This window comes from Saccopteryx bilineata, chromosome 1 (genome assembly GCF_036850765.1).
Source record: "Saccopteryx bilineata isolate mSacBil1 chromosome 1, mSacBil1_pri_phased_curated, whole genome shotgun sequence".
Classification (NCBI taxonomy): Eukaryota; Metazoa; Chordata; class Mammalia; order Chiroptera; family Emballonuridae; genus Saccopteryx; species Saccopteryx bilineata.
Genome location: NC_089490.1, coordinates 386598391 through 386626297, shown reverse-complemented (window position 1 = coordinate 386626297; position 27907 = coordinate 386598391). Strand labels below are relative to the sequence as shown.

General features: G+C 39.1%; 1 protein-coding gene across 3 annotated transcripts; it reads right to left on the bottom strand.

Moving 5' to 3' along the window:
* Nucleotides 1-1151: 1151 nt before the first annotated feature.
* Nucleotides 1152-27684, bottom strand: API5 (apoptosis inhibitor 5). Of its 3 annotated transcripts, none has more exons than XM_066251310.1 (14): nt 27472-27684; nt 21949-22110; nt 20799-20892; nt 19986-20051; nt 19321-19472; nt 17894-18100; nt 17098-17202; nt 15034-15123; nt 13450-13631; nt 11209-11302; nt 10007-10063; nt 9517-9593; nt 8995-9131; nt 1152-3237 (listed from the first exon to the last, which is right to left on the bottom strand). In XM_066251310.1, exons 1-14 carry the CDS (start codon nt 27538-27540, stop codon nt 3155-3157), a joined length of 1575 nt encoding a protein of 524 aa, XP_066107407.1. In that variant the 5' UTR covers nt 27541-27684; the 3' UTR covers nt 1152-3154. The 3 variants fall into 3 exon arrangements, with proteins under 3 accessions (XP_066107407.1, XP_066107408.1, XP_066107409.1); XM_066251311.1 differs by having other exon boundaries at nt 1152-3232; XM_066251312.1 differs by lacking the exon at nt 1152-3237 and adding an exon at nt 6125-6339.
* Nucleotides 27685-27907: the final 223 nt, after the last annotated feature.

Genomic DNA, 27907 nt, shown 5'->3' with positions numbered 1-27907 from the left:
TGTTGCAATATGAAATGGGATTCCTCGAGGTGGTCTTTGGGGAATGAGATGAAGTTAGGCATGCAGATATAAAAGGAAGAGTGACTAGAGGGAACAGCTAGTGCAGATTCTAAGGCAGGCGTGTGTCTGCCTAGCCTGAATGAAGCCCTCCGACTTGGGCTGCGTGATGGAGTTTAACAGCTGAGGTCAGAAATGAAATACCATGGCAATGTTTTTGATTTTTATTCTGAAATGAGGAGCCATTGAACAGCAAGTAGAGTCAAGTGTAATACCAGGAAGATATATTAGGGGGTTATTGTCAAACTCCAAGCAAGAAATGCACACACCTTTTGTAGTCCTAAGCATATGGGTGGTATGAAAGCCACATGGGACCAAGGGAACTTATCTTGTTCTGATCCATTTCAGCTTTGGCTTTAGAACACTAACCATCTTGCTACTTCAGGAAGACTTTTAAAATAAAGGCTGGTAGTCAAAAAGTTCCAACTTTCTTTGCATATTAACTTGAGGGACATTATTTCATGATTTGGCAAGTTATCTGTTTTGCTTTGATTAAAGAACCAAGTCCTGGCCCTGGCTGGTGGCTCAGTGGGTGCAGCTTTGGCTCTGCATATGGTCATCCCGGGTTCAATTCCCAGTCAGGGCACACAGGAAAAGCAACCATCTGCTTCTCTTACCCTCCTTCCCTGGCTGGCTTCAGCCACTGGCTTGATTGGTTCTAGTGTCAGCCTGGGTGCTGATAGCTCGGTTGGTCTGAGTGCATCAGCCTCAGGCACTAAAAATAGCTTGGTACTTGAGCATTGTCCCTAGACAGAGTTGCTGGCTGGATCCAGTCTGGGTGCATGTGGGAGTCTGTCTTATTATCTCCCCTCCTTTTACCAAATGAATGAATTAATGAGTAAATAAATAAGTAAATGAATCACTAAAACCAAATCCTTTTTCTTCATGAGTACACTAACTTTTAAGAGTAAATCCAAAAGGAAAATTAAAATGATTTATAAGACTGAACTCCTTAAAGGCAGAGCAGTAACTTGTCCATCTTTGCATTTTCATGGTCTGACACACCACTTGGCACATTGAGAGCAATCAGTAAGTGTTTAATGAATATCCAAAAATATGAAATTTTCATAATCATAACACATCAAGACACAAACAAAATTACAAAAGGAAATTTATTTTCAAAAGCGTAAGGGAACATTTACTATTGAACAAGGTGATAAACAGGTGTCTTGCAAAAGAAAAAACATCCTGAAGTTTCTCATTTATATTTCTGAAGCAAAAATAACCCAGTTATGCACTATTGCCTTAGGAAAGAGCAGGGAACAATGAGGCGGTAAAGGAAGAAACAGTCAACTCAGTGTCAAACTTGAAGTACAGTCAGTTCTCCTTAGCTCTGAGTTTACAAACATTCTTTAAAAAAAAAAAAAAGAAAAAGAGGAAAGTTAAACAATGTTCAAATTTATAGAATTGTAGCCCCAATATGGTTCCTATACTTGAAATGGTTTTAGGCCACGAGCTGATCTGGCTCTGAGGTCCAGAGCACCTGGTCAGTTTTCAGATGGCAATTCCACGTTCCTATGTCTGTTCAGATTCCAAGGGAGCTTAGGTTTAGCTCACTGTCTTTTGGAATGTTTCAATTATTGCCACCACTCCATAGGCAAGCTGACCATCTTCTTTTGTTCACTTGTATAATTCTTCAAAAAATATTTTTTTTCCCATAAACGTGCAGTAATTCTAACAAGGGGTTTTGCCTTTTCCCCAATGTAATGTTAAGAGTAATGAAGACACTTGCATTGGAATCACAAACTATTCCTTAAAAAATATGTCCAACTACTAGAAAAATGTCATTCAGGTATTGGATTTGAATAGCAAACCTGGGAGATTAACTGTGGAACAAAAATATACGAAACATTCAAATGCACAGCCAAGGGCCTATGCTACTAAAAATGCCCATGACATTAAACACTCCACAAACCCCCCATCTCGTTTTAACCTAAAGATTCTATTGGCTAACTTATACAATAATTTTGATTAATAACCTGAGAAGTTAAAATCTTCAAAGTGGCAAAAGCAGACAGAGTATCCCTCATTACTGGTACAGCATGTTATCAAGTCACTTTCCTGGACTGCCCTGGTTATCAAACCCCCAATCTAAATTACTCTCTGTCGTCTTGTAGAAACCTGTATGTATATCAGATTCAATATTTTGGCTGTATTTTTCCAACAGAGATCTCCAAACTCATCTTTGAAAATGCAGCCTTTATTTTTAGTTTTAAATAATAATCATGTAAGTGCAGTTGACTCAAAATCCCTCACTACTGGAAGGAAAACCTAGATAACAAGTTAATAATGGATTCGGCCTCAAAAGGAGAATCACCATGTTGAAGATTACCTGTTCCTGGAATTTAAAAAATGACTTATGTGTGTGGTCAAGTTTCACAGCATGCATATATCATATATACACACACACACACACATGCTTATGTATGTATGTATGTATGCATGTATATTATACATACACATTTCTATTCAAATAGTAAGGTCCCAAATTCAGAAGTTGGCATTACAACATATGGAGAAGAGTTAAGTAAGCAATGCAAAAGCAGCTTACTTTCTCCTAAAAGTGTAATGTCATTTTTACATTTAAGAAAGCTGATAAATATTTTGCACTTAGGATACTAGGTAGGTATACTGAACCACAGCCTAGCAGCTTTATTAAAAAACAAAATGTTAGGATTGACCATTACTCTTCTCCATATATGGGGGGGAAATGGACAGAGGGGACAAAAAAAAAGGTAACCTTTCAAAACTGATGATCTTACCAGTTATCATAAATAGACTGAATTCCATATTTTAGAATTGAATAGCTCTCGATAACAAATTTAGATGTTTAAAAGTAAAAGATTCACAATATGAAGTTTGAATAATGATACTGCAAAAACAAGACTGCGCACAAAGCATCCAATATCGCTGTGGTTTTACCTTGGACACAACCATGGTCTCTTACAAAAGTAGATCATACATACAAAGGTATAAAGAACATTAAGTTTAGCTGAAGGCAGCAGTCCTTTCAAAGGGACATCCCCGGCAATCCAATGAGTAGTAGAATTTAAGTATAGTAAGCTCAATGACAATGCTGAAGGATGTGATGTCTTGTTCAGTAGAGTCTTCCTCGGCTACGGCTTCCTCGAGCTCCCCAACCTCGGCCACCTCTACTTCCCCTGAAGGCTCCTCTCTGCTCTACGAAAAAGCGAACAAGGGTTTAGGCCTTGCCCGGGACTGAACAGTGCAGCAAATGTATCTCAGAGCTCTGAATGGAGCAGTATAAAAGCAGGACTGGTTTTCTTCGACAACATCCACAAATTCAATCTGTACATAAAACCTGGGCAACACATATACCAAAGAACAAATGGCAACGTGCAAAACAGTCATAGTAGGTACTAAGTCAAATGTATCTCATTAACAAAGGTGTTTCAAGTTCACAATGTTATAACTATTTATTCCAGTGCCCATCACTACCAAAGATAATGGAACTAAAAATGTCTATATTAATATGAAACTAACAAAAAGTCACTGGCTTTCCAAAGTTGGTGATATAAATGTAAAATAGATACCATAAATTATCAATGATCAAATGAGAAATTTTTTTTTTTTTAGTGAGACAGAGGGACAGACAGGAAGGGAGAGAAGCATCAGTTCACTGTTAAGGCACCGTAGTTGTTCACTAATTGCTTTCTCTTATGTGCCTGAACTGGGGGGCTTCAACCGAGCCAGTGACCTTGGTCTTCAAGCCAGTGAACACGGGGTCACGTCTATGACCCCACACTTAAGCTGGATGAGCCCACGCTCAAGCCAGTGACCTCGGGGTTTCAAACTTGGGTCCTCAGCATCCCAGGCCGACACTCTATCCACTGTGCCACCCCCTGGTCAGGCTCAATGATCAAATTTGAAATTTTAGGCTAAACTGACAATTTTCCTTTCATTTCAATGCAATGGATCAGCAATTTGTTTTGGTCACAATATTTCAAACACCCAAACTCAGAAAAATGTAGATATAAATGCTGTCAGCTTTTCTCACTGTTTTATCAGCTACATGAGTTGCTCAGAGGTGCTGTCAAATGGTGATGTATATACCTACAGTGTTGGGGTTACTGAGTGAATTAAGCACATCTTTTGCTAAAAAATCAAGTCACTTGTATTATATGGTAGAATAATTCTTTGATTCATTAGTCGCTTTTATTGCTCTAGAGAAATATTGCTCAGAAGAGTCTTTCCAGTAAAGAAAACTTAAGTTGCCTGACCTGTAGTGGCAGTGGATAAAATGTCGACCTGGAATGCTGAGGTCACCAGTTCAAAACCTGGGCTTGCCTGGTCAAAGCACAAATGGGAGTTGATGCTTCCTGCTCTTCCCCCTTCTCTCTCTTTCTATCTCTCCCTTCTAAAATAAAGTCTTAAAAAAATGGAAAGAAAGTTATCAGCAAGACTTGACTTTTCATACATAAGATTCTCAAACTTCTCATTCCTGAGATCAAGTTTCTTCATGGAATTTCCACACTTCCTCACTGCAGCAATCTTATTAGGAGCAATAGCAAGAACCCAGTTTTGCTACTTTTGGATCCATAATGTTGGATACTTGAAAAATTTGTATTAAGTCAGTATTGCAATATTTTTTTTTTTTGTTTGCTGTTATGGCTAGAAATATAATTACTTTATTCGGGTGATGTTTTGATTTTTTTTTTTTAATCCAAAGATTCTGAGTTAGTAAACTAGACCTTTCTCTAGCCAATATTTATCTGCATAATAGAATGGGATCTGATTCAAAGTCACCTCTCATGTCAAGACTCATTTTTCTAAGTTGATCAGTATGCAGACTATTTAATTGAAACCAACATGTTTGTTACGCTAGTGAACACATTCAGAATATTAGAGGTTGTCTGAGGGCAAGATACCCAGTGAAGGATGCAGACCATAGGTTCATTCAGGTAGTGTTGCAACATTTATGCAGGCTCTAACTCCTTCATTTCTGACTAAGGCTTGGCCTGATTTATTGCATGTCTGCAAAATTTCCGTCTACCACACTTGTTATAAAACCTTCATTTCTTATCAACTTAACATCAACACACTTAACAAATATACACCCTCATAGATATTATTATTAGCTATAAGCTTACAAACTACAAAAACCTGCTTTTTCAATTGTTTTTCCATCAATTTTAATATGAAGAACTGGGTTCCCATCAATTGTTCAGCTATATCTAATCATTATATTTAAATATGCTGTATGAAGGTATTATTTGATCCTGTTGTCTTTTCCATTGTGGCCATTTCTTTTTGCTCTGTAACTGATACAGCCATTGTTACAGTCTAGGGCGTCACCACATTTTCTTCTTTTTGAATGGCTTTATCCTGAGGGACTCCGCTGTACTTCCATGATTATTCCAGTGCTTTCAAGCTTATATTACTAACTGAAAAAATCACTCCTCTCAGTTAAAATTATGCTTTAAAAATTATTTTTATATTCTTAAAAGATAAAGGACACAAGTCACAAAATATAGAATGTTTAGAACTCCTGTGTTACTGGAGAACTTTGTTTACAGGAAGGAAAACTAAACACAGTTATGTGTTTGTAAGTGATTTGATTGAAAATACACCAAGAGAATGAACTCAGTTGTGGGAACCAGTATTATGTTCATAAAGCAAATAACAGAGACATGGGTTAGTAAAGTGATAAACTTGGATAAGAAAAAAAAGTCTAAATATGCCTGTCTGGACACAATCACAAATTCTGGTTCCTTCTTTATGGTGAACAAGTTTAAGCTCATGACACTGGTACAATTTATTCTCTTTATAATAGTCTTGTTCACTGTAACAGGGTGGTAATATTAATACCACCTGGTTCCCTAATAACATAAAATAAATTCCCTAAGCCATCAGTGTACATGACTTAAAAAATTCTAGTCTCCTCTGGAAAATAAAACATGAGCCTGGCTGACAAAGAAAAGTGGAATTATGATTTTGTCAAATGCGGGTAACTAAAACTATTCTTAAAAAGAGTACGTTTTCCCCCTCCAATTTTTTTTTTTTTTTAAATTTTATTTATTCATTTTTAGAGAGGAGAGAGAGGGAGAGAGAGAAGGGGGGAGGAGCTGGAAGCATCAACTCCCATATGTGCCTTGACCAGGCAAGCCCAGGGTTTCGAACCGACAACCTCAGCATTTCCAGGTCAACGCTTTATCCACTGCGCCACCACAGGTCAGGCCTCCCCCTCCAATTTTGAGGCAACACTGACATCCAGAAAAAAAATGCAACATGCTTCTATCTTCCTGACCCAATGTCAGCTCCCTATGGACAGGAAAAAAGATAGAGGTGGAAAAATTTTGAGATATAGGCCTACCAATGCTCATCTATAGTGCTGCAAGACTACCTTGACGTGGGTAACATTCAACTCCCAAGTTTAAAACTAGCAGAAGTTTAACTCTTATTTTCTAATAAGAAGAATCAGAGTTGAGTTTGCTTTATAATTCAATTTATGACAAGCACCCCAGTAATAAGCTGACTCACAGAAATATTAAAATAGTGTAATACCAGATACAGAAGACAATTAAAAGGCATGCTTGTTTGCTCTTCTGTTACTTTGATGACTACAGAACTGAAATTGTCACTCCTGGATTTGTCTTGGGTAAAACTGCTTTTTTCCACATTGATAGTTTAAGAAAAATCACATGCTATCTAAGGCTTTGCATTTTTTACATCTCTTTTCCATATGCATGATATCATCTGGTTCTCACTACCAGGCACAGGGCAGAATTCTCATGGAAACTCAAGAGCGAATGACTTGGCAAAGTGAAGGAATACAATTCTCTGTGGATTGCCATAGTTCCCAATTACTTTCATTAAATCATATGAAGATAGTATCTGAGATAATAGTTGATTTTAAGAATAGCTGACTTTATGACACCCCATTAAATCATACAAGTGACAGGACAGTATTTAGTACAATGAAATACAGAATTCTTTCCATTTACAAAATGCTTTCACAAATATTTTTATTTGAAGTTTTCCCCTCTTACTTGAAGTTTTTAAGATCTCTGTGTTATCCCTTTTCTTCAGGTAAGAAAAGAGGCTGAGATGCACATCTACATGTTATTACATAAGTAAAAAATTTCAGGGGTCTTTCCCACACTAAAGTTGGGAATAAAGGCAAAAAGCAAAAAGAGTATTCGGTTTGTTCTGCACCAAGCCATTCCAGAGGCAGCGTGCAGTGAGCAGTGAGTGGCTCCACCAAGCTCCTTCCCTGGGAGCTACACTCAGCATCTCAGTATCAAGCTGCCATACAGCTTTGAACTGTGTCTGTAAGCACCTGTGCTTTGTCTCAATATTGTGCATACCTGAGCAAGGTGTGTCTTAAAGTAGCAGAAAAGCCTAAGTTTGTAAAGGTGTTATGCTTAGTATAAAGTTTGATATAATTAAACGTTTCAAACATGGTTAATAAAATATTGTGTGCAGTGTATCTTTCTCTGTCCACCATTTGTACTAACACAGAATTTTGAAAGCTGCCAGTTACTATCAGTTGTGCTAGTAGCAAAGTGATAAAAACATTTGTGAAAGCATTTTGTAAATGGTTAACTAATGTACAAAGCGTGGTCTCCATCATTCCTGCGTTTACTATATGTATTATTTTGTTGTATGTGTCTGTTGATAGGTTATTTTTTGGGTTTGGGAATGCTCAAAAATTTTCCATATAAATTCAAGTTAATTGCTTCATTTCACACCATTCTGGCTTCTGAAAATTTCATAGAAATGCTCACTTCTGGGTAATGGAGGAAACCGGTACTGCAGGATTAGTTCTGATTGGCAATCACAAGCATGTTTGATTGCTAGTATGATTAAACTTTGTTTTAAACAAGATTTGCTGAGTCAGTGATTTTTTTTTTTTTTTTTTGGTATTTTTCTGAAGCTGGAAACGAGGAGAGACAGTCAGACAGACTCCCGCATGCGCCCGACCGGGATCCACCCGGCACGCCCACCAGGGGCGACGCTCTGCCCACCAGGAGGCGATGCTCTGCCCCTCCGGGGCATCGCTCTGCCACGAGCGACCAGAGCCACTCTAGCACCTGGGGCAGAGGCCAAGGAGCCATCCCCAGCGCCCGGGCCATCTTTGCTCCAATGGAGCCTCGGCTGCGGGAGGGGAAGAGAGAGACAGAGAGGAAGGAGGGGGGGGGGTGGAGAAGCAAATGGGCGCTTCTCCTGTGTGCCCTGGCCGGGAATCGAACCCGGGTCCCCCGCATGCCAGGCCGACGCTCTACCACTGAGCCAACCGGCCAGGGCCGAGTCAGTGATATTTTCATCCCTCTTTGAAAAGATCTATGAGGGTATAAGTCAATGAGAAACAAACTTTTCATTTAACAAGTTCTGGGAAAGAATGGACTTGTGGGAAGCTCTCATGGCCTAACAGCTAAAGCTGACAGAAGGACTACACTCTGGGCAGCAGGGGAGACCACAATGGGACACATCTTCCTTGCCAGATGATGCTATAACACCCGACTCCATTTCTATGACCTCTCCTTTTGAAACAATACAGGAGATGGGAGGACACACAATAGGTTGATAAGATCCAGGAAGGATCATTGATACATCTGCTGGAAGTTGTAGCTCTATCCCTGAGGAAGAATACACAGTATCTTGCCTTACAGCCAGAATAGTGAGAACCAGGACTGGATGGTTTGTGCCAACTTCCTTTCTTTTCTGTTGGCTCCTCTGAACATAAGAGATATTTTTTTAAGGTGCTTAGTGTTGCACGCTCAGTTCAATGGGTCCACAAGAGCGGGCCAGAAAGAAATGTGATCAGTTGTTTCCCCACCAGCTCTAGTTCCCTAAGCCAGCTCAGAAAAATCACAGAAAAGACCTATAATGCTATATATAATTGATAATGAAAATCAAGTACAACACAACTTCTGACCGATCTCATACTGCTTGTACCCAAACGGAAACGCTCACCATAATTAAAGTTGCCCAAATTGCTGCTATACTTCCCACTAGGAGGATTATAAATCTGCCTGGCATCCCTTTTTGGTCCTGCTGAGGATTTCTTGGGTGGTGAACCAGAAGTTGTATCTTCAGTGGCTCTCTTTTGCCTACAACAGTAGAAAGAACAGCAATAAAAAAAACTCTTGTTATACCAGAGGTCATCAACACACTTGTAATTTACAAGGCTTTAAAATAATCCAGAATATGCAGCCTTAAGTGACCCATTCTGTCAAACTTGTCAGAAAGTTTAATTATGCTACAGGAGTACAAACAAGGCTGAAAATTCCAGGGTCATAGTCCAATTTATTTTATAAGTATTAAAAATAGATTTTGTATTTAAAGTCAGGCTTCTTATTTAAAGTCAAGATTCTTATTAAGAATCAATAATGTAACATTTTATAAAGTAAATTAAACATCTGAATTCAGATTTTTATATTTATAAATCAAATAGCAACACATTTAAATCCCTTGTGAACTGACTCTCTCTCTCACCCAATTTCAACCTTCTGCACAGGCTTCCAGGATAACGTCACCGTGCTCTTGTAGGAAGGAGGAATGTGGAAGAGGTCCTGAGGAGACAAAAGGACACGAGACTTCTGCGTATTTGACAGTACGGGGAATATGGGGAAGGGAAGAAACAGGAAGACATCTTAGAGATGCACTTTAGGAAAAAAGCTTTCATTGATTTTTCTTGTTTTTGTGCTGGTGACTAAGGACCTAAGAAGATCTATAAGAAAAAAGTAAACAAGGGCAATTTTGTTTAAACTTTTACTTATTAATGCCACTTTGTACACGTTTTAAAAACTGAAGCTAAGTTTTTTCTAACTGTGATTTCAAGTTTTAGGATAAAATATCAATATTTATTAACTTTAATAAACAAAGTTAACAAGTATTTCTTTTGCACATTATTAAGTAGTTCGAAACAAGAAAATTACTTTTCTAGCTAGCTCGGAGGACAGGGTAAGAAAATAAGACTTATTACCTTGATTAAAACATTAATGTTATTTGTTATTTTCAGTGCAACAACTTTAATCTTGTTCTGCAAAAGGACAACAAAATTAAGTTAAAATGCCAAAAGTTTTACAATGCACATTCCATAATCATGTAGAACTAGAGTAATTATACTGCTTTCAGAATCATTATTCCGATTTTTTTACTCTAAACCAGTATAGAGATGGTAAAGAAAGCAAGTAATCTTTATGTTCCCTTGCCAGGTTAGAACATTCAAGTGTTATCTACAATTTACCTAAAAAAATGAGTAAGGGACAGGATATGCACATGAGACTTGTTTTAAGTTTAAGTTATAGAAAGACATGATGAAAACTAGTTTTTCACCAGGACTGGGATGAAAAGTGATCAAATTAGGTGAGATTAGGGAATCAAATATCCCAACATAAACACACATACAGTTTGGTATAGAAGTGGTTATCTAATCTCTTTTTCCTAAAGTAAGTTAATTTTTGGATTTCAAAAAGGTGAAATTAAAAATATGACAACCATTAAACATTTAAATATGTCTGCTAATGAGACCCTAGTGGAAGACTGGTATGTATCTGAGTTTGGTAACAAATATTGTTCACAGACACTAGAAACATTCAAGAGACTTCAACAATGACAAAAATATAACTTAGCAAATAACTAAATACCGTGTTTCCCCCAAAATAAGACAGTGTCTTAAATTAATTTTTGCTCCTAAAGAATCGCTAAGTCTTATTTTTAGGGGATGTCTTGTTTTTCCATGAACAAGAATTCACATTTATTGTTGAACAAAAAAAATCAACATTTATTAATATACTGTAGTCATGTCACCACAAACATCAGCATAACCAGCCAAACTCTGAATTTCATCAAGAATTTCTTGTGACTCTATTTCCATGTACAACAATTTACCCTGTTTCTCCGAAAATAAGACAGTGTCTTATATTAATGTTTGCTCCTAAAGACACACTAGGTCTTATTTTCAGGGGAGCCCTTATATTTCTAAGCTTGAAAAAAATTGCAGTAGGTTTTATTTTTGGGGGATGTCTTATTGGGAAAACAGGGTATATAGACAATCTTCTAATATATTTCTCAACACAGACATATCATCAGTTCAAATAAAAAGTTCAGAGTATAAATTCAGTCTGATAAATAAATGGTGGCTATTATAAAACTTCCTTATGAGGTGTGGCACACTATTCTTACCTCGTCTGTTTTCAAGGCCTCGCCTGTTTTACCCTGGAGAGCCAAGCGAAGTTGTCTGATATAAACCTGCAGGCCCCGTGCAAAGTACTGCAGCCTAGAGGAGGGAGCAGTTGTTAATTAGCAAATTACTTCAACTTTGTCTTTCTTTTAAAGATTTTATATTTATTGATTTTAGAGGAAAGAGAAAGGGGTGGGAAGAACAGGAAGCATCAAATGACAGTAGCTGCTTCTCGTATATGTCTTGACTGGGCAAGTGCAGGGTTTTGAATTGGCAACCTTAGCATTCCAGGTCGGTGCTCTATCCACTGAGCCACCACAGGTCAGGCTCAACTTTGTTTTTCCACTTCAACTTTAACTTTATCCACTACACTACCACTGGTCAGTCTCTCTTTTTTTGTAAATAAAACAATCCACAACATTTATTGTCATCTGGTAATAACACAAGGGTAATGAAAACACTGTGAGTGAATGCTTAGCCTGACCAGGCGGTGGCGCAGTGGATAGAGCGTCAGACTGGGATGCAGAGGACCCAGGTTCGAGACCCTGAGGTCACCAGCTTGAGCGCGGGCTCATCTGGTTTGAGCAAAATCCTACCAGCTTGAACCCAAGGTCGCTGGCTCCAGCAAGGGGTTACTCGGTCTGCTGAAGGCCCACGGTCAAGGCACATATGAGAAAGCAATCAATGAACAACTAAGGTGTTGCAACGTGCAATGAAAAACTAATGATTGATGCTTCTCATCTCTCTCCGTTCCTGTCTGTCTGTCCCTGTCTATCCCTCTCTCTGACTCACTCTCTGTCTCTGTAAAACAAACAAACAAACAAACAAAAACCACTGTAAGTGAATGTTTAAGAACTGTACTTCCAACGAAAAAAACCTAAAAAACACAAACTATTGCCTTCTCAACAATTTCACACTTCATCAGTCATTTTTAGTTGGAGACACTTTGGAGCAGAGTAACAGTATCTCCTTTTAGCATGATCCAACCCAGTTGTTTTTCTGACTTTGTTTTAGAAAGCATCTCTTCTGTATCATCTAATACAAGGTTCATATACTCATCAAAACCCATAATGGGGCCCTGGCCGGTTGGCTCAGTGGTGGAGCGTAGGCCTGGCATGTGGAAGTCCTGTGTTCGATTCCCAGTCAGGGCACACAGGAGAAGAGCTCATCTGCTTCTCCACCCTTCCCCCTTTCCTTCCTCTCTGTCTCTCTCTTCCCCTCCCACAGCCAAGACTCCACTGGAGCAAAGCTGGCCCAGGCACTGAGGACAGCTCCATGGCCTTGGTCTCAGGTGCTAGAATGGCTCCAGCCACAATGGAGCAATGCCCCAGATGGGCAGAGCATTGCACCCTGGTAGGCATGCTGGTGGATCCCGGTCGGGCGCATGCGGGAGTCTGTCTGACTGCCTCCCTGCTCCTAACTTTGGAAAAATACAAAAAACTCCACAAAAAACCCAAAACCAAACAAACAAAAAAACCCTATGATGCAGCCCTCTACCTGAACTTGTTCATAAGCACACTGATCGAGATCTATTCTGCAAGTATCTGAAGATAAGGTTGATGGGCTGCACCATCACCTTTTGCTCGTTTTGAGTCTGGCACAGTACACCAAAGTGAAAGCTGACAAAGACCACACTAACCTGCTAATTTCTTAAGTTGCCTTTTCTGATCATGTTTCACCAATTATTAAACCTCTGCCTTACCAAAGAGTAGAGAATAGTAACAGCTGATACAGTGGCCAACCATTTCAAAATTCAAGATGTGAATCTGTTAATGAAATGATTCAATACAAAGTGTCTTCATGTAACCACTTATGATTTCTCCAGTGACACTATAAGACATCAGTAACAGCAGTCGCTACAGTTTACTATGTGCCAGGCATTGTGCTCAAAGCTTTCCGTTGATTGTCTCATTTAATTCTTGTACCTCTTGAGGTGGGTGCTACTGTGTCACAGCTGAGGAAAATCTGGGGTGTCAGAGAGGTAAGGGAACCTGCCCAAATCATAAAGCAAGTAGGGAGAGCCCAAGTCCCATTTTGAAAAAGTTCCTTCTCCACATGAATTTGTTATTCCACAGGTGTCCTATGTTTAAAGTATATACTCCTGTTTTATGATTCTTCTACTTTGTTCTATTGGGGTAAGGCAGGGTGGAAAGAAATCTCTTGTAAAAATGAAAACAAAACCCAGGGAGCAACAGATAGCCATCATCTCTGCAAAGGATTGAACTACTTCAGTCATACATCACCTAATTTTAAAATCTTTGAGCTTTTCTGCATTCAGTTTGGCTGTCAAGAAATCTGGAAGTTTTCGGCCCAGCTGGTGGAAGCTGTACAACAAACATTCCACGTAACTGAACTGCAGCTTAGGCTCTTCATTACCAGCGTTCTCTCCGTTTTCTGCTTCTTCTGGCGGGAGAGGCATGTACTCCTAAGAGATGAAAATATAGAGGTATTCGCAATTTGCTCTAAATAATTATAAACATATTCAACTAATTATAGGGCACACTTTCAAAGCATGAAGCATTAAAAACTACCAAGATCAAAAATTTAGTTATATATCTCTTTTAGACCTACTGGATCAACGATCTAGGCTATCAATTCTCCTTATTAACCTATGCTATACCTGCTACTACTCTGGCGACTAATGACAATGAAAGTGGCTAACATTTATTAGGCACTTATTGTGGATGGACTTCTGAAAGCTTAGGCATCTTTCTCATAGGGCAGGGGTCGGGAACCATTTTGGCTGAGAGAGCCATGAATGCCACATATTTTAAAATGTAATTCCGTGAGAGCCATACAACTTCCTGTGTATGTTACGCATTATCCAATAAAAATTTGGTGTTGTCCCGGAGGACAGCTGTGATTGGCTCCAGCCACCCGCAACCATGAACATGAGCGGTAGGAAATGAATGGATTGTAATACATGAGAATGTTTTATATTTTTAACATATTTTTTTATTAAAAATTTGTCTGCAAGCCAGGTGCAGCCATCAAAAGAGCCACATCTGGCTCGCGAGCCATAGGTTCCCAACCCCTGCCATAGGGCAAGTTAGTAAGCTGAAGAAAGGCCAATCTAGGTCTGACCTCAAAACTTGATGCTCTTAACCCACGACATTATGCTAATTACCAAAATCTTTGAACATTAGTCCATATTCTTTAAGGAATGACTTCCATTCAAAGTACTACAAAGGCATTCAATGGCAGTACTATAGCCCTCTATCTAGTAGGTATTACAGGTCTGGTAGAGCACCAGATACTGGATGACTCAATTCACACTATGGGCCTAATGCTTATCACAGTGTCATAACTGCTCACATCCAACAAGAAAATTGGTGACTCTGATAATGATTTTATCAGATGGCCTATTTTCTCCACAACTATGACTTTAAATGACCTTATTCCTTGGTTGCTAAAGCTACTTGGCCTTGGGCAGCAACCTAAAGGTTAACGGTAGTAAATGTAAAAAATATTTGATAAAGAAATAGCAACAGGAGAGGAAACCATCTGATTTTCCAACTCTCCCTTTTTCTTTCTCTCTCCCTCGCCCTCCCACAACGATGGCTCCATTGGTTTGGAAAAAAATATATAGCAGAAAGTCTATATAAATCCTGTATTATACTTTATGCAAAGCATCAACAGAAGGAAGGCCAAGGATTAACAACAGATTTTTTTTCGAAGTAGACAACATATAGCATAAGCAGCTAACAATCCTTGTTAGAATTATTTGTCCAATATTATAACTTCAAAGTCTGGTTCTCCATAATCTAGAAATGAATACTATTAGATTTTGGACTATATTTTCCATAGGGAAAGAAAATAGTTCTTACCAATAACTTATCAAACAGTTTTCTTAAATTTGTTTCTAGCTTTTCCATGTCACCACAAAAGGAACTCATCTCTGCCAATAGTTTCAGTACCTAAAACACACAAATCACTGTTATTAGTATTATTTTCTTGAATGAGCAGGCACTGTAAAATAAAAATCATTCTAGGTAACTATTTAAGACTGCTTATTTATCAATTGGGCTTTTATGGGATCAGAATGTTTGAACTAGAAAAAAAAATTAGAGATGCAGCCTGTATTTTGCTGTTGAGGAAACTGAAGGTCAGAGAATTATATGACTTGGTCAAGTCATAATGTATGTCAGTTGCAGGGCATGGCCCTAAAACTCAGTGCTCATGACTTTTAACATATCTGTAAGTAGTAAGGAAAATACGTGATTCTCCTTACTATATATTAATAATGATAGTGCTAAATACAATGCAAAAATGATAAACACATGAACCTGACAATTTGTATTACAAAGAGTTCTGAGGAAGAACTCTTAACAGCAAAGACTTATTTACTAATATTTAGAGTGGGCCTCATTTGCTATTAAATTTAGTCCCTAGATCAGGCATGGCCAACACAGTCCGTGGGCCAAATTTGGCCCATGTAATGAGTTTATGTGGCCTGCGATTAAATTTTTAATATTATCCGCCACTTTAAAAATCCCAGATACTCAGAAGCGGAAGCGTCTTTGATTATTAGAAATCGAGATATTTAATAGGATAGTGATACGCGGAAAAGAATTCCACGTCTGACTAATCTAGGATTAACTTTCAATAATTGGTTGAATGGATTCGCGATACTTCTTTATTTTTTAAAAAATTCCATTATAAAAATTTACAACTTTTGTACTTGTTTGTACTTAAAATGAACTGTTTGACGTTTAGTGGCGAAGTGAAACCCATATTCTTTTAGGCGGAGTTTGCCAGTGCGCACCCAAGGTCAAACAATTCATTATTTTTGTGGTCAAGTGTGCTGAATCAAGTGGCATTGTAGAATAGACAATAGCTGCAGTTGATAACTGAAAACATGTCCAGGCTGTTTGTAAAACGAAATAATTGTTTTATTTGCGATATAACCCCTTCAAGCTCATTCTATTAATTAAATATTGTTTCAATTGATTGTGATACAGTTTGGGTATTTATATGGTATATAATTATATTTTTATTAAAATAATATTGTATATTAAAATTTTTTTCACTCACATTTACTGTATTCATAAACAAATTACATAATAAAATTTTGTTTACTTAAATGAATCGTTTATGTATTTAACATTTTTTAATTTTAATATTTCGTCTAGCTCTTGAAAAGTTTTCTTTCTAACCTAGCCCAGGGGCAAAAACTGTTGGCCAGGCCTGGTCTAGATACTAACTCAAAGAACTGGTAACTGCCACTATTCTTGAGGTTCGCCTCTGCTTTGTCCAATCCAGTCTGATAAGCCAAACCCAGAACCCTGGAAGCAAACTAATGTCAGTGTATGGCGAGACTCTTCCACCCCCAAAACCAGAGGGCAATACACTTCCATATTTCAGTTTAATACAGCAATCATCAAGTACCTTTCAGAACCAGGTTCTGTGCTAGATTCTGGGGATACAGAGGTGAGTCTAGTTAAATGTGGGGAGATAAATAAATATAAGTATCACACATGCTGTGAAAGAAATGTATGTGGACACTATAGTTGAGACACAAAGAAGAGAGAGCCAATAGAGATCTCTCTATTGGAGAAGAGATCAAGGATATTTTGTGTTAATCCAGCTTAAATCTGGCTCTATCAGTTGTGGACAGAGATAGGAAATGTCATTAATTAAATAGCTTATTTAAAAGTATTAAGGCTACAAAGGTAGAGACCAACTATAATGAAAACTGCAAGTAGTGCTTTCCCAACTGCAGTAACCTTTCATTGAACCCATAAAGCATTCCTGATGAATCCTGGGAGAGCTTACTAGCTAACCGTCACTAGACCTTACTGTGTTAGAAATCAGATCTAAGTTAGTGGTTTACATTCTCATTAATATATGACAATGGCTTCTCAGTATTAAAAGCTGCAATGTTCTCTTACCTCCAGCTGGATATCAAGACCCTCTACTGGGGTAGTCAAGGAGCTGAGGTTAGGGAGAACATGCTCACAGAAATAAGTCACAAACCTTGTGGAATGCACATTTTTCTGTAAAAATGCAAAAAACATGAATGTCAAAGAAGGGAAACATACTCTCTCAAATATAATAGTAGAATGTCATTCCACCAATGGAACTGAGCACCACAGCATTGAGTACTGTGGCTACAAATACAATACAGTACATATCCTGGGAGCACCCTACAAACAACCTCAACAGACAGTACAGGTTGTTGCAACATAATCTGGAGCACTGGAGCATCTATATACCTTTGAACTGTTCCATTCTCGAGTCAAATTTGGGGGAAAATTTTAGTGTTGAATTTCAGACTGTACATTTCTCACAAAGGACAGATCCTTAAGACTGTGTTTTTCAAACTACAGTATACACATCCCATGTGAGAACACTCATGGTGCCAGAGATAAAGACCATATTTATCTAGAAAAATAACGTTAGAAAAATGAAGAAAAGGTTAAATTACTAAAGTATTTTAGAAAATTCAAGCAAACTATAAAATATGATACAAAATTCTCAAGATTTAAAAAAGCGCCTCAGTAAGACTTTCAGGGAACTTCTTGCTGCTCCTGTCATCCACCAGCCTCACTCAAGCCCAAGAGAGTAAATACTGGCTCATTCTATGCTACTCCCTCCATGGAAAAGTTTGGGAGCACTCCAGTGAGTATCCCTAGAAGTATAAGCTAACCGAGTACTGAAAACAGCAGCTATGTAAACAGAGCTCACAGAGAAGAGGGGCACTGCCTGCCGAGTGCACTGTAAGAGCCGGTCCACACAGTCGGGATCGGATGGGTTGAAGGTTTGTTCCAGGTCAGCCTGTTCAGCCACCAACTCGACAAGTTGCTGTCTTCCACTCACTGTCTGTAAACTCTTTAGCCCAGATAGTATCTTCATGAACAGGACAAATTCTTCACCAGTCACATCTTCCAGGACCTGGAAAGAGATAATTTAGAGTAAGTATCTTAAAATCACTTGAATGGGAAAGAAAGATCAATATTAAAATAGTGTAATAAATTTATTTCAGTTACTAAAGTGAGTTTGCTCTTAATGTTTCTGAAATACTGATGAGAGTGTAACTTATAGCTTCAGTCAATTTAACTTCAGAATAGACCATTACTCTCAATATGAGGCACAATACTGTCTCTAAGGTGGCAAAATTTGGTACTTGGAAATTTTTATATATAAGGCATAGATATACATAATGTACATTTCAAAAGATATGCAGTATATCTGTGGCATTAACACTTCTTGGAAGGATGCTAAAGAAAAAAATTGTCTAAAAGGCTCTTCTGGGGGTGATAACAAAATAAAGAGAAATTCTATAGTAAATCAGATGCAGTTTCCTATATTTAAAAGCAGCCTCATTCATACTAATATGGTGATTGTGTAAAAAATAGGAGACTATGCAAGTCTCACTATAGGTGCTCAGTGGGTCTAAGCCTTTCTGTTCAACAGTCAAAGGAGCCAGCAATCATTACACAGTTCACGAGTACGAGCTGGGGCACAGGTAAAATGCTGACATTCCCAGCTAGGCAACTGCTCCTTTCTCTCTCACTGAAGAAATCTTATCAGTAAGCAAGTGAATAGCGCTTTTTGGGAAAATCTGGAATTTTCCTAAATACATAAAAAAGTAAATTATCCCTAAACTTTGGTACTTTCTAAGTGAAATTTAATTGTGACTTATCTTGAGAATTTCAGCATCTGCAACACTGCTAGATCTGGGGGCACTCCTGAAGAGCTTATAGAGTCATGGGGTAGGATGAAAAAATACAGGTTAGTTCAATGTGATTTCATTTTTATTTTGAAGCCATCCAGAATACGGAGATTATCCCAAGATGGAAAGACAAGAATGGGAATTAGGTACAATTTCCTAAAGGAAGTGATCTGTAGAGTCCTGGAAAATAACTTTTGATGTTAACAACCACAAGTGATTTAAATGTGATCACATCCCTTTAAATTAACACACTGATTCATCATTACAAGGTAACCAAAGTGCAAAATACTATATAAGAAAAGCTTGAAGTTCTACAGTGGTTCTAATGGGATATCTCATTTTATACACATTGATAAATACCACTAATTTCAACTACATAGTTGCTTAAGTTGTATTACAACTTTTGCTTAAGTTGTATTAAATGATGACCAAAGCTTACCTTTTTGGATTCGGTTAGTATAAGTTCCTCTACTTCCTTTGTTAAGACTTCATCTGGTAAAGTCTTAAGTTTTGTAGAAAGAAATTTGATAGCTCGTTCTCTAACAATGTCCTCTCCTTGAAGGATTTGGCTGAATAAGCCACCTAAAGTCCCTGCAAAACAAAACAGCTGGGTGTAGCAAGTCAATTCTGTACCATAATGAAGTTTTAAAATTTAACTCAGTTTACACTATTTCTTCTCAAATGAGTTAATAAGCATCCTGAATATAGATACTGGTTAAATTAGCCTGAAATTTCTACAGCCCCAACTGTAAAAGTGATTATATATTTTGTTCATGGATTCAGAATCAGCTTAAGCATGATTTACCTTTTTAAAATTACTAGTAATAAAAGAAAATGCAGGTTATCTTGGAAGATTTTTTTTTAATAGGGGCAAAGGGAGTTTCCCAACAGATTTCTAATGGAAAAGTCTGATGTGTTTATGCAATTATTTCTGCTTGGTTTTCAAGTCACAGACCTCTTGAGCTAAACACCTTTTAAAAAGAACACTTAATATTTTTATGAAACAGATCTATGGTCAAATTCCAGAGTTTATCCCTTTAGGAGTAATGCCAAGCTCCCCAATTTTTTAAGACATCTGACACAATTCAGAACAAGTGGCCTTACCTTTTGCATCCATCTTAAATATACTCAACAGGGCATTATTCACTAAGTTAAATTCTGCAGAGTCATCTAGATAGAAAAAAGTAGTACAAAATGTATGAAATAAATAAAACACAGCATCTGCTTTAGTTTCAAACATTAAGATTCAACATAGATTCTCAGAGATTACATTGAGACACATAACTAAGTATTTCTCTCAAGTACTAAGAAAATACCTCTTCCTTAAAAAGAAGAGAACCTGATGTAAAATACCTGGAAAGGTTTTATATTAAGATGGTACAATTATGAAATTACAGGTAATTGGGGAGGGTGGTGAATCATGACATATCAAAATTCCTCAAAGAATCCAGTAGTTTTTTCTTTATAAATAGAAATAAAAACACTAGGAATTAGAAGACAAGTCATTAAGTTTCAAACTATTAAATTAAAAAATGAATTATTTTTGCATGCATGCACATGTGTGTGAGAAAGGGAGGGAGGAAGGAGGGAGGGAGAGAGGCATCAATTTGTAGTCACGGCACTTTAGTTGTTCATCGATTGCTTCTCATGTGCCTTGACCTGGGGCTCAAGCCCAGTCATGGACCACTTGCTCAAGCCAGTGGCCTTGCCAGTGACCATGGCATTATGTCTCAAGCTGGTGACCTTGGGGGTTTGAACCTGAAACCTCAGTGTCCCAGGCTGATGCTCTATCCACTGTGCCACCCCCAATCAGGCCAAAATTGAATTTTTAAATAATTTTTGTTAAGAGCTAAAAAAAAGTAATTATTTCAGAGAGAAGTTGTATCCATATAAAAGGATAATATTAAAATTCCTTACCTGTCTGCAAAAGTTGAGTTAGAATATCTGCCACTCGGGGGAGATTTTCTCCAGTGGCAAATTGAGGCAGCTCTTTAATTGCTTGCCGTCGGATCTGGATATAATTTCAAACAAAAAAATTAGCCAAATACTATCATCAATAAAAACAAATGCAATCTTTAAAATTAAAATCACAGAAGAACCAATCCTAGGGGCATATGAGTCACAAAAATATAAAACATAAAATTTCTAGCAGCTTTAGAAATAATTTGCTTCAATTTAACATTCAAGCTTCACAAAACTAAAGTAAAATGTAGTGAAAGGAACATTAAATACAATTATCTGATGGGAGTAGACAGATTTGAGATTACAAACCAGAGTTTACATACTGATTATATAAAACTGTTGGGCTTTTACAACTTTGGGGCATATAATACAGTATTTCTTAAGAAAGCCTACAGTGGCAAATATCATCTCTAATAACTATTTACAATTTTCAGAACTGACTACTTAAACATTTGTGAATATATTATGTACTCAATTCCAAATATGTGGTCTTGGCTTATTTATTTTAACATAAAAATTTATGGGAATTCTATCTAGCATCTGCTCGAAACGTTGGTACTCCACTAATTTCTTTTGAAAGTCGTAGTAGTTGAAAATTCTTAGGAACCTGTATCAGCAGCCTGAAATGCTAAAAGCTAATTCTTCTTATTCTAGTAATTCCGTGCAATTATTACACATATCAATTATTTTTCTGCTATACAAAATTATTTAGGGTTCTTGAAACTGTTTTATGATGTAATATTATTAATATTTTAACTAAGGCAAGCATAAATAGACTGAAAACAGTCTAATTTCACACGCATAACATAATAATTTATGAAAAAGATGTGATTCACAACCTGTTGATAAGAGTGGATAAAGAATAAGGAAAACAAAGTACTTTGTAATTCTATGCATTTTTCAGTTAAATGGTGGTGAAAAAGCAAATATATTTTCTCAAATACAGAACAGACTTTGGTATAACATTGTGCCAGACCATACTGCAGTATTTCATTGGGCATCGATATGACTGGTACTTCAGATAATTAGCTACACACAGAAAATAGCTGGAAACAGCAAGAGAAGTATCTGAAGGCTTGTTGAAAAGCGTCAATCATACACTTACTGATACATCTTCATCCTCACAGAGGTCTAACTGTGCGTTGATAGCAGAATCAGCCAATTCTGGAAAATGCTTAAAGAATTTTGGAATAAACTGAGCTGCTAATCTTTTTTCCTTGGTACCACCTTTCACACCATCTAGTATCACTTGATAGGCATCTTTATGCTGAAAAAATAAAGCAGAAAAGAAACAATTTTGAATGATGAAAACCTAAACAAAATTGCTTGAATCTAAATTAGTAAAATTTTACAAAGGCTAAAAAATAAGGCTTATTTTTGGAGTGTGACTGCTTAAACTGGACACCTACCTTTCTACCATCTGGTCCCCTGCCCCCATGAGTTATTTGGGGGTTGGGGAAGAGAAGGGTGACTGATTTGAGGTGGAAAAAGTAAATCAGCTTGTTGATGTACTTACTCATCCTAGTAATTACTGACCCCAGCCTTGTGACTGCTTCATGCTTTAAAAATGGTAATGAATATTACAGAATTCTCAAAAATTGTGTTACTTTTACTTAAATATATTTATGTTTCCAATTAGCACCTTAAAGCAGGTGAAGAGAATACATTCCTGAAATTAAGCAACACCAGAAGGTTCAGGAAGCTTCACTTTGCCTATTTTAGAATATGAAAAGGATAAATCATTCTATATGGCCAGTCAATTTTGGATTAAGACAGATTTTAATGTCACAAATTTAATTTTATTAGAATAATATATTCAAAGTTCCTTCGTTTCCCTTTAAAAAAAATTCAGAAGTGCTCTCCCTCAGATACTCATAATATGAAGAATCAACTATACGGAGTTCGCAATCCCCCTATACACCTACCTCCAAACCAGTCCTTTCATTAAATGCCAATGATTAAGCTAGCAAACAATAGTAACAAATACTGAGACTACAGTTACATCTCCTATTTGGACATATAAATACAACTTTTTATTTTTTTTAAAGATTTTATTTATTGATTTGAGAGAGGAGAGAAAGAGGAGAGAGAGCATGTTTTCGTATGTGCCTTGACAGAGCATACCTGGGGTTTTTAACTGGTACCCCAGCATTCCAGATTGAAGCTTTATCCACTGCGTCACATCACCACAGGGCCAGGCTGGATAAAACTGTTAATTACTAGAAAAACTCAACCCTTAAACATCATAATAATGATACCAAATGTGTACATACATTTCTCTGCATAGGGTAATGTGCTAAGTGATTTAGATACGGGTGCTTACTTCAGGCCATCAAGAGGGGACTAATAAACATCCAATGGGTTATAGAGTTACCAAAAATTTAGTTAAGTAAAGCAGGATGCGAAGTTATTGAGGTACAGCAGGATCTAAGTTAAGGACATTCTTTTTGTGTTTTTTTTAAATCAGAAATAAAGTATACTATGTATCAAAAAGTTAGGTCATACACTACCAACCTATCTAAAAAAAATTCCAGCCTGACCAGGTGGTGGCGCAGTGGATAGAGCATCGGACTGGGATGCAGAGGACCCAGGTTCAAGACCCTGAGGTTGCCCCAGCTTGAGTGCATGCTCATCTGGTTTGGGCAAAGCTCACCAGCTTGGACCCAAGGTTGCTGGCTCTAGCAGGGGATTAATCAGTCTGCTGAAGGCCCACGGTCAAGGCACATACGAGAAAGCAATCAATGAACAACTAAGGTGTCACAACGAAAAACTGATGATTGATGCTTCTCATCTCTCTCCATTCCTGTCTGTTTGTCCTTACCTGTCCCTCTCTCTGACTCTGTCTCTGTAAAAACAAACGAACAAAAAAAAAAATTCTAAAAGGTAGTTCTAAAAAACATAAATTTCATAAAAAGATATCAAAAGAACGCTATTTCATGAACTGGAAATCAGTAAAGTTTATTCTTTTTTACCCTGAAAAGCCAGTGTACTCCTGTATAAAAGAACACACCAGAAATGAAAGTTCAGGCATTATACTGCTCCAATCTTAGCTATGTTTAACTGCTACTGTCCATTAATTTTAATTTTAATTTTTTTAATTGTATTTTTCTGAAGTGAGAAGCAGGGAGGCAGAGAGACAGAATTCCACATGTCCCCGACAGGGATCCACCCGGCAAGCCCACTAGGGGTCCATGCTCTGCCTATCTGGGGTGTTGTTCTGCTGCAACCAGAGCCATTCCCAGCACCTGAGACAGAGGCCATGGAGCCATCCTCAGCGCTCAGGCCAACTTTGCTCCAATGGAGCCTTGGCTGCGGGAGGAGAAGAGAGAGAGAGAGAGAGAGAGAGAAAGAGAGAGAGAGAGGAAGGAGAGGGGGAAGGGTGGAGAAGCAGATGGGTATTTCTCCTGTGTGCCCTGGCTGGGAATCAAACCTGGGACATCCACACTCCCAGCCAGGGCTCTACCACTGAGCCAATCAGCCAGAGTCCATCCATTAATTTTTAAGCAAAAAATTTCTGACTACATCATATTAAGTATCTACATTTTAACAGTAAGTAAATTCATAAAAATTTCAAACAATTTAAAAATAATGGTGGGCCACAGCTTGCTCTATCATGGCTGGTCAGGAGCCCTGGGCATGGCACAGTGGAAAAAGGAGTTAGGGAGGTAAAGGAACACACAGCAGGGGAAGAAGGGGAAAGGGAGGCTGAATAAGTAGGCGGACACAGGAGCTACAGGACAGGTGACAGAGGGCCTGGAAGGGTTGGGGTATTAAATAATGCTTCATTTAGAATTCATCAACACAGTATGCTTATTAGAAAATATATGCTCTTGGTCTAAATATGTGTCTATAAAAAGTTCCCTTCTTTACTCGCAGGAGATAATCCTTGTAAGCAGGTTTTTGCCTATGTAACTCTTTGAATACAGAGCGACCGCTGAACAATGTCTCCGAGTCAGGGGTGCCAACCAACCATGGGTCGAAAACAGTGCAGGTATTTACTGAAAAAATTTCATGTATAGTGGACCACCGCAGTTCAAAACCCACGTTGTTCAAGGGTCAACTGTAAAAGGATTTAATCTTTAACTCCAAGAGTTTATAATTTAGTAAGGGAATAAGAAAAGTCCTTACCTGAAGTAAAACACAAACCTAAGTACTATAAATGAATACACACTGCCAAGGAAGTTCAAAAAGAGAAATATCATATCTGCTGGAGGAAAATTAGCTGGTAAAACCCCCAGGACTTGTGTTTACACTAACGTGTGGAAAAGGCACCGCCCTCCACGGCAGCAACGTGAGCAACTGTGGCACTCACCTCTGACAAAGGGTGAAAATCAAATACAGTTCTAGACTAAGAAACTCAAATATGGTCTCAGAAGTGTCCAGATAGGTATCTGCCAGGAAACTTAAGTCTTGACTGTAAATCTCGTAAGTTAACATGAAAATCAGGCTTTGCTACATTAAGAATGAAAACACTTTTTTCTCTCCTTAAAAAAAAAAAGTGAATGGTGGTATCCTTCCCATTAAGTTGCCTTTGCTTTCATTAGTTAAAAGCAGTATCCTGAAACCCACCACCCTTTTGGTGTGCAGTTTTAGAAATGTTTTCTCAAAGGAAAGAATTACACGAGAGCAGAATTCGTAAGCATTACTGTTTAGACCAGCTTTAGTTCCCTCAGACTTCACTATGCAGAGGTCTTTTTAGCTTAACAGTTACATGACAGCTGCCAACACAATATTAGGAAGGTACTGCTCTCCCCTTATCTACAGGGAACTGTGCTAAAATGTTGTCACCCAGCAGTGTCTGTGTACTGAATAAATAAAACCGTGGGCCCTCATTAAAGTCTACTGTTTTTTTTAATACTAACTTATGGTTCCTAAGCACTCCCCCTAAATTAAAAGCAGGTTTTCTTTGCTTCAAGAAAGACATTTTGACCTCTTTAGGGTGATCTCTCAATCTAACCTGGTTTATAAATAAGATGACAAAAGAAGGAAATGCAAACACTTCTCAATTATTTGTAGTACAAATTCTAGTTTGGTTTTCATTTGCCTTATCACACACTGTAAGTGGGTGGCTGTCAACCTTTATCCTACACCAGCTAAAAATGGGATGTGGGACAGCACAATGTATGTGGTTTCAGTGTGTCCCTAGAACACTCCTGATACACCTCTTTGGGTGAGAGCACCATGTACTAACTGATTGAGAATCAGTTCTAGCCCATTCCCTCAGCTGACCAACAAGAAAGTCAATTTTGGGTAAAGCAATCTACTGTAATCTTCCCCAACTCAGTCACAATGAATGGGATCATTTCACTACTAGAACTAAGAACAACAACAAAATCAAACTTTGACCGACCATAGTTTCACCCACCTTATCTTACTGGATGGACAATTTCTCCTTCTCAACCCATTCATCTAGTTCACCCATATACTCTACAACAGATTGAGTAGAAATTTCTCACTGGTGATGTCAAAATTCCCTACTGAAACAGAAGTACGAAGAGAAGGGAAATCGTGATACTTGAAACCGTATGGTCACATTTCTAGACTAAGCTAAAATAATTTCTCTTCCTTCCGCTCAGAAAGGATCTACCTAAAATTACACAACTCTAGAAGAGCGAACGGGAGGGGGCAGTACCACCGCTTCGCTAATGGTGCTAGAGAGACTCTAGGACCTGCCACTTCCTACTCCGTGGGACGGGTAAGCGGAAGACTCGCATGAAGTTCTACAACACAGACGGCGTGGGGTTTCTAACAAAACCGATCACGATTACCGCCCCCCCTCCACTCGCCCCCTTCCCAGGACAGCCTGGTTCTTCCGACAAAACACACGCCCCGGCATCAACTCCTCAAGTTCAACGGACTCCAGGGCTTGCAATGGTTCGCACGGACCACTCCACTGCTCCCGCCGGGCACGGGGCAAACACCGCAGACGGAGCGGCTGCCAGACAACTCTATTTCGAGCTGCCCTGCCCTCCCCTCCCCCCGCCCCTGCCCCTGCCCCTGCACGGCCCGTTCAATTTTTCACAACACTCTGCATTTAACAATAGAAGAACCCACCTTTCCTACTGAGTCTCGCTCGTCTCCCTCTCTAGACGAGCACTCCGGCGGAGCGCGGCTCTTGCCCTCGCACCCCCCGCGCCGCACGGCGTCCGGGTGCGCGGCAGGCGCTCCGAGCCCGGCCCGAATTAATGAAACCGCGGGCCCGCATTCAAGTCCCGACCGAAGGCCCTTTTCTGCTTCGCCCCCCGCCCCCCGCAAACACTTCTGACTCCTAAAGCACGTTCCCTAAATTACGAACAGATTGTGGCCTCGAGAAAGACATTTCCGACCTCTTGAGGACTGAGTCCTTCGAGGGACTGAACTCCCCCGGATAGGGGCAGAAAGACTTCGCGAGGCTCGGGAAGAGAACTAACGGGAGCTGGGTTAGAAAGCGCCACGGCGAGGAAGGGCTGCCCAAGGGAGGCGGAGGAGCCCGGGACCCGGGGACCGCGCACGCCCGGAGCCGACACCGCCGGAGGAGCGCCCGGCCCGACGGACAGCCTGCGCGGCTGGGGCTCGTGGGAGCGCGGGGCGCAGGAGCGCTTTGGAAAGGCCGCGGGGCGCCGGGCCCTGCAGGCCGCTCGGGACTTACCTGGCCCACTTGCTCCGTGGCATCGGCCAGGATGCCATAGTTGCGGTACAGCTCCTCCACGGTCGGCATGGTGAGCGACAAGCCGAGGGGCCGCTCCTGTTGTCGTCGTCGTCCTCCCCCGCGCCACCGCCGCCCCTTAAGTTGCCCAAGCCCGCGAGCCACACTATTAAGCCTCTGGCTGCCGCCAGCACCGCCGCCAGTCACCGCGCACAGGGAGGCTCCGCCCCCCAACGTATACGTAAAGACGGGCGCGTGGGGAGCGGCCTTTAATGACCGCTAATACACAGTTTGGGGTTCTATTGCCCTCTAACGTTTGGAGGTTCAAAAGGCAGCAAGCATGATGCTTTATTTTTTTTTTATTTTTAAATTTATTGGGTTGACATGGTTGGCCCGACTATACAGGTTTCAAGTGTACAACTCAGTATAACACCATCTA

Bases quoted from the DNA above. Each gene is read 5' to 3' on its own strand.
- API5 (XM_066251310.1), bottom strand. From the start codon at position 27,540: ATGCCGACCGTGGAGGAGCTGTACCGCAACTATGGCATCCTGGCCGAT. The intron at 15,124-17,097 runs GTAAGAGAACAT...TGTGTGTTTTAG, and splicing joins GTCTTGATATCCAGCTGGAG to GTACTGAAACTATTGGCAGA. The intron at 13,632-15,033 runs GTAAGAACTATT...TTCATCTCTTAG, and splicing joins AACTGTTTGATAAGTTATTG to GAGTACATGCCTCTCCCGCC.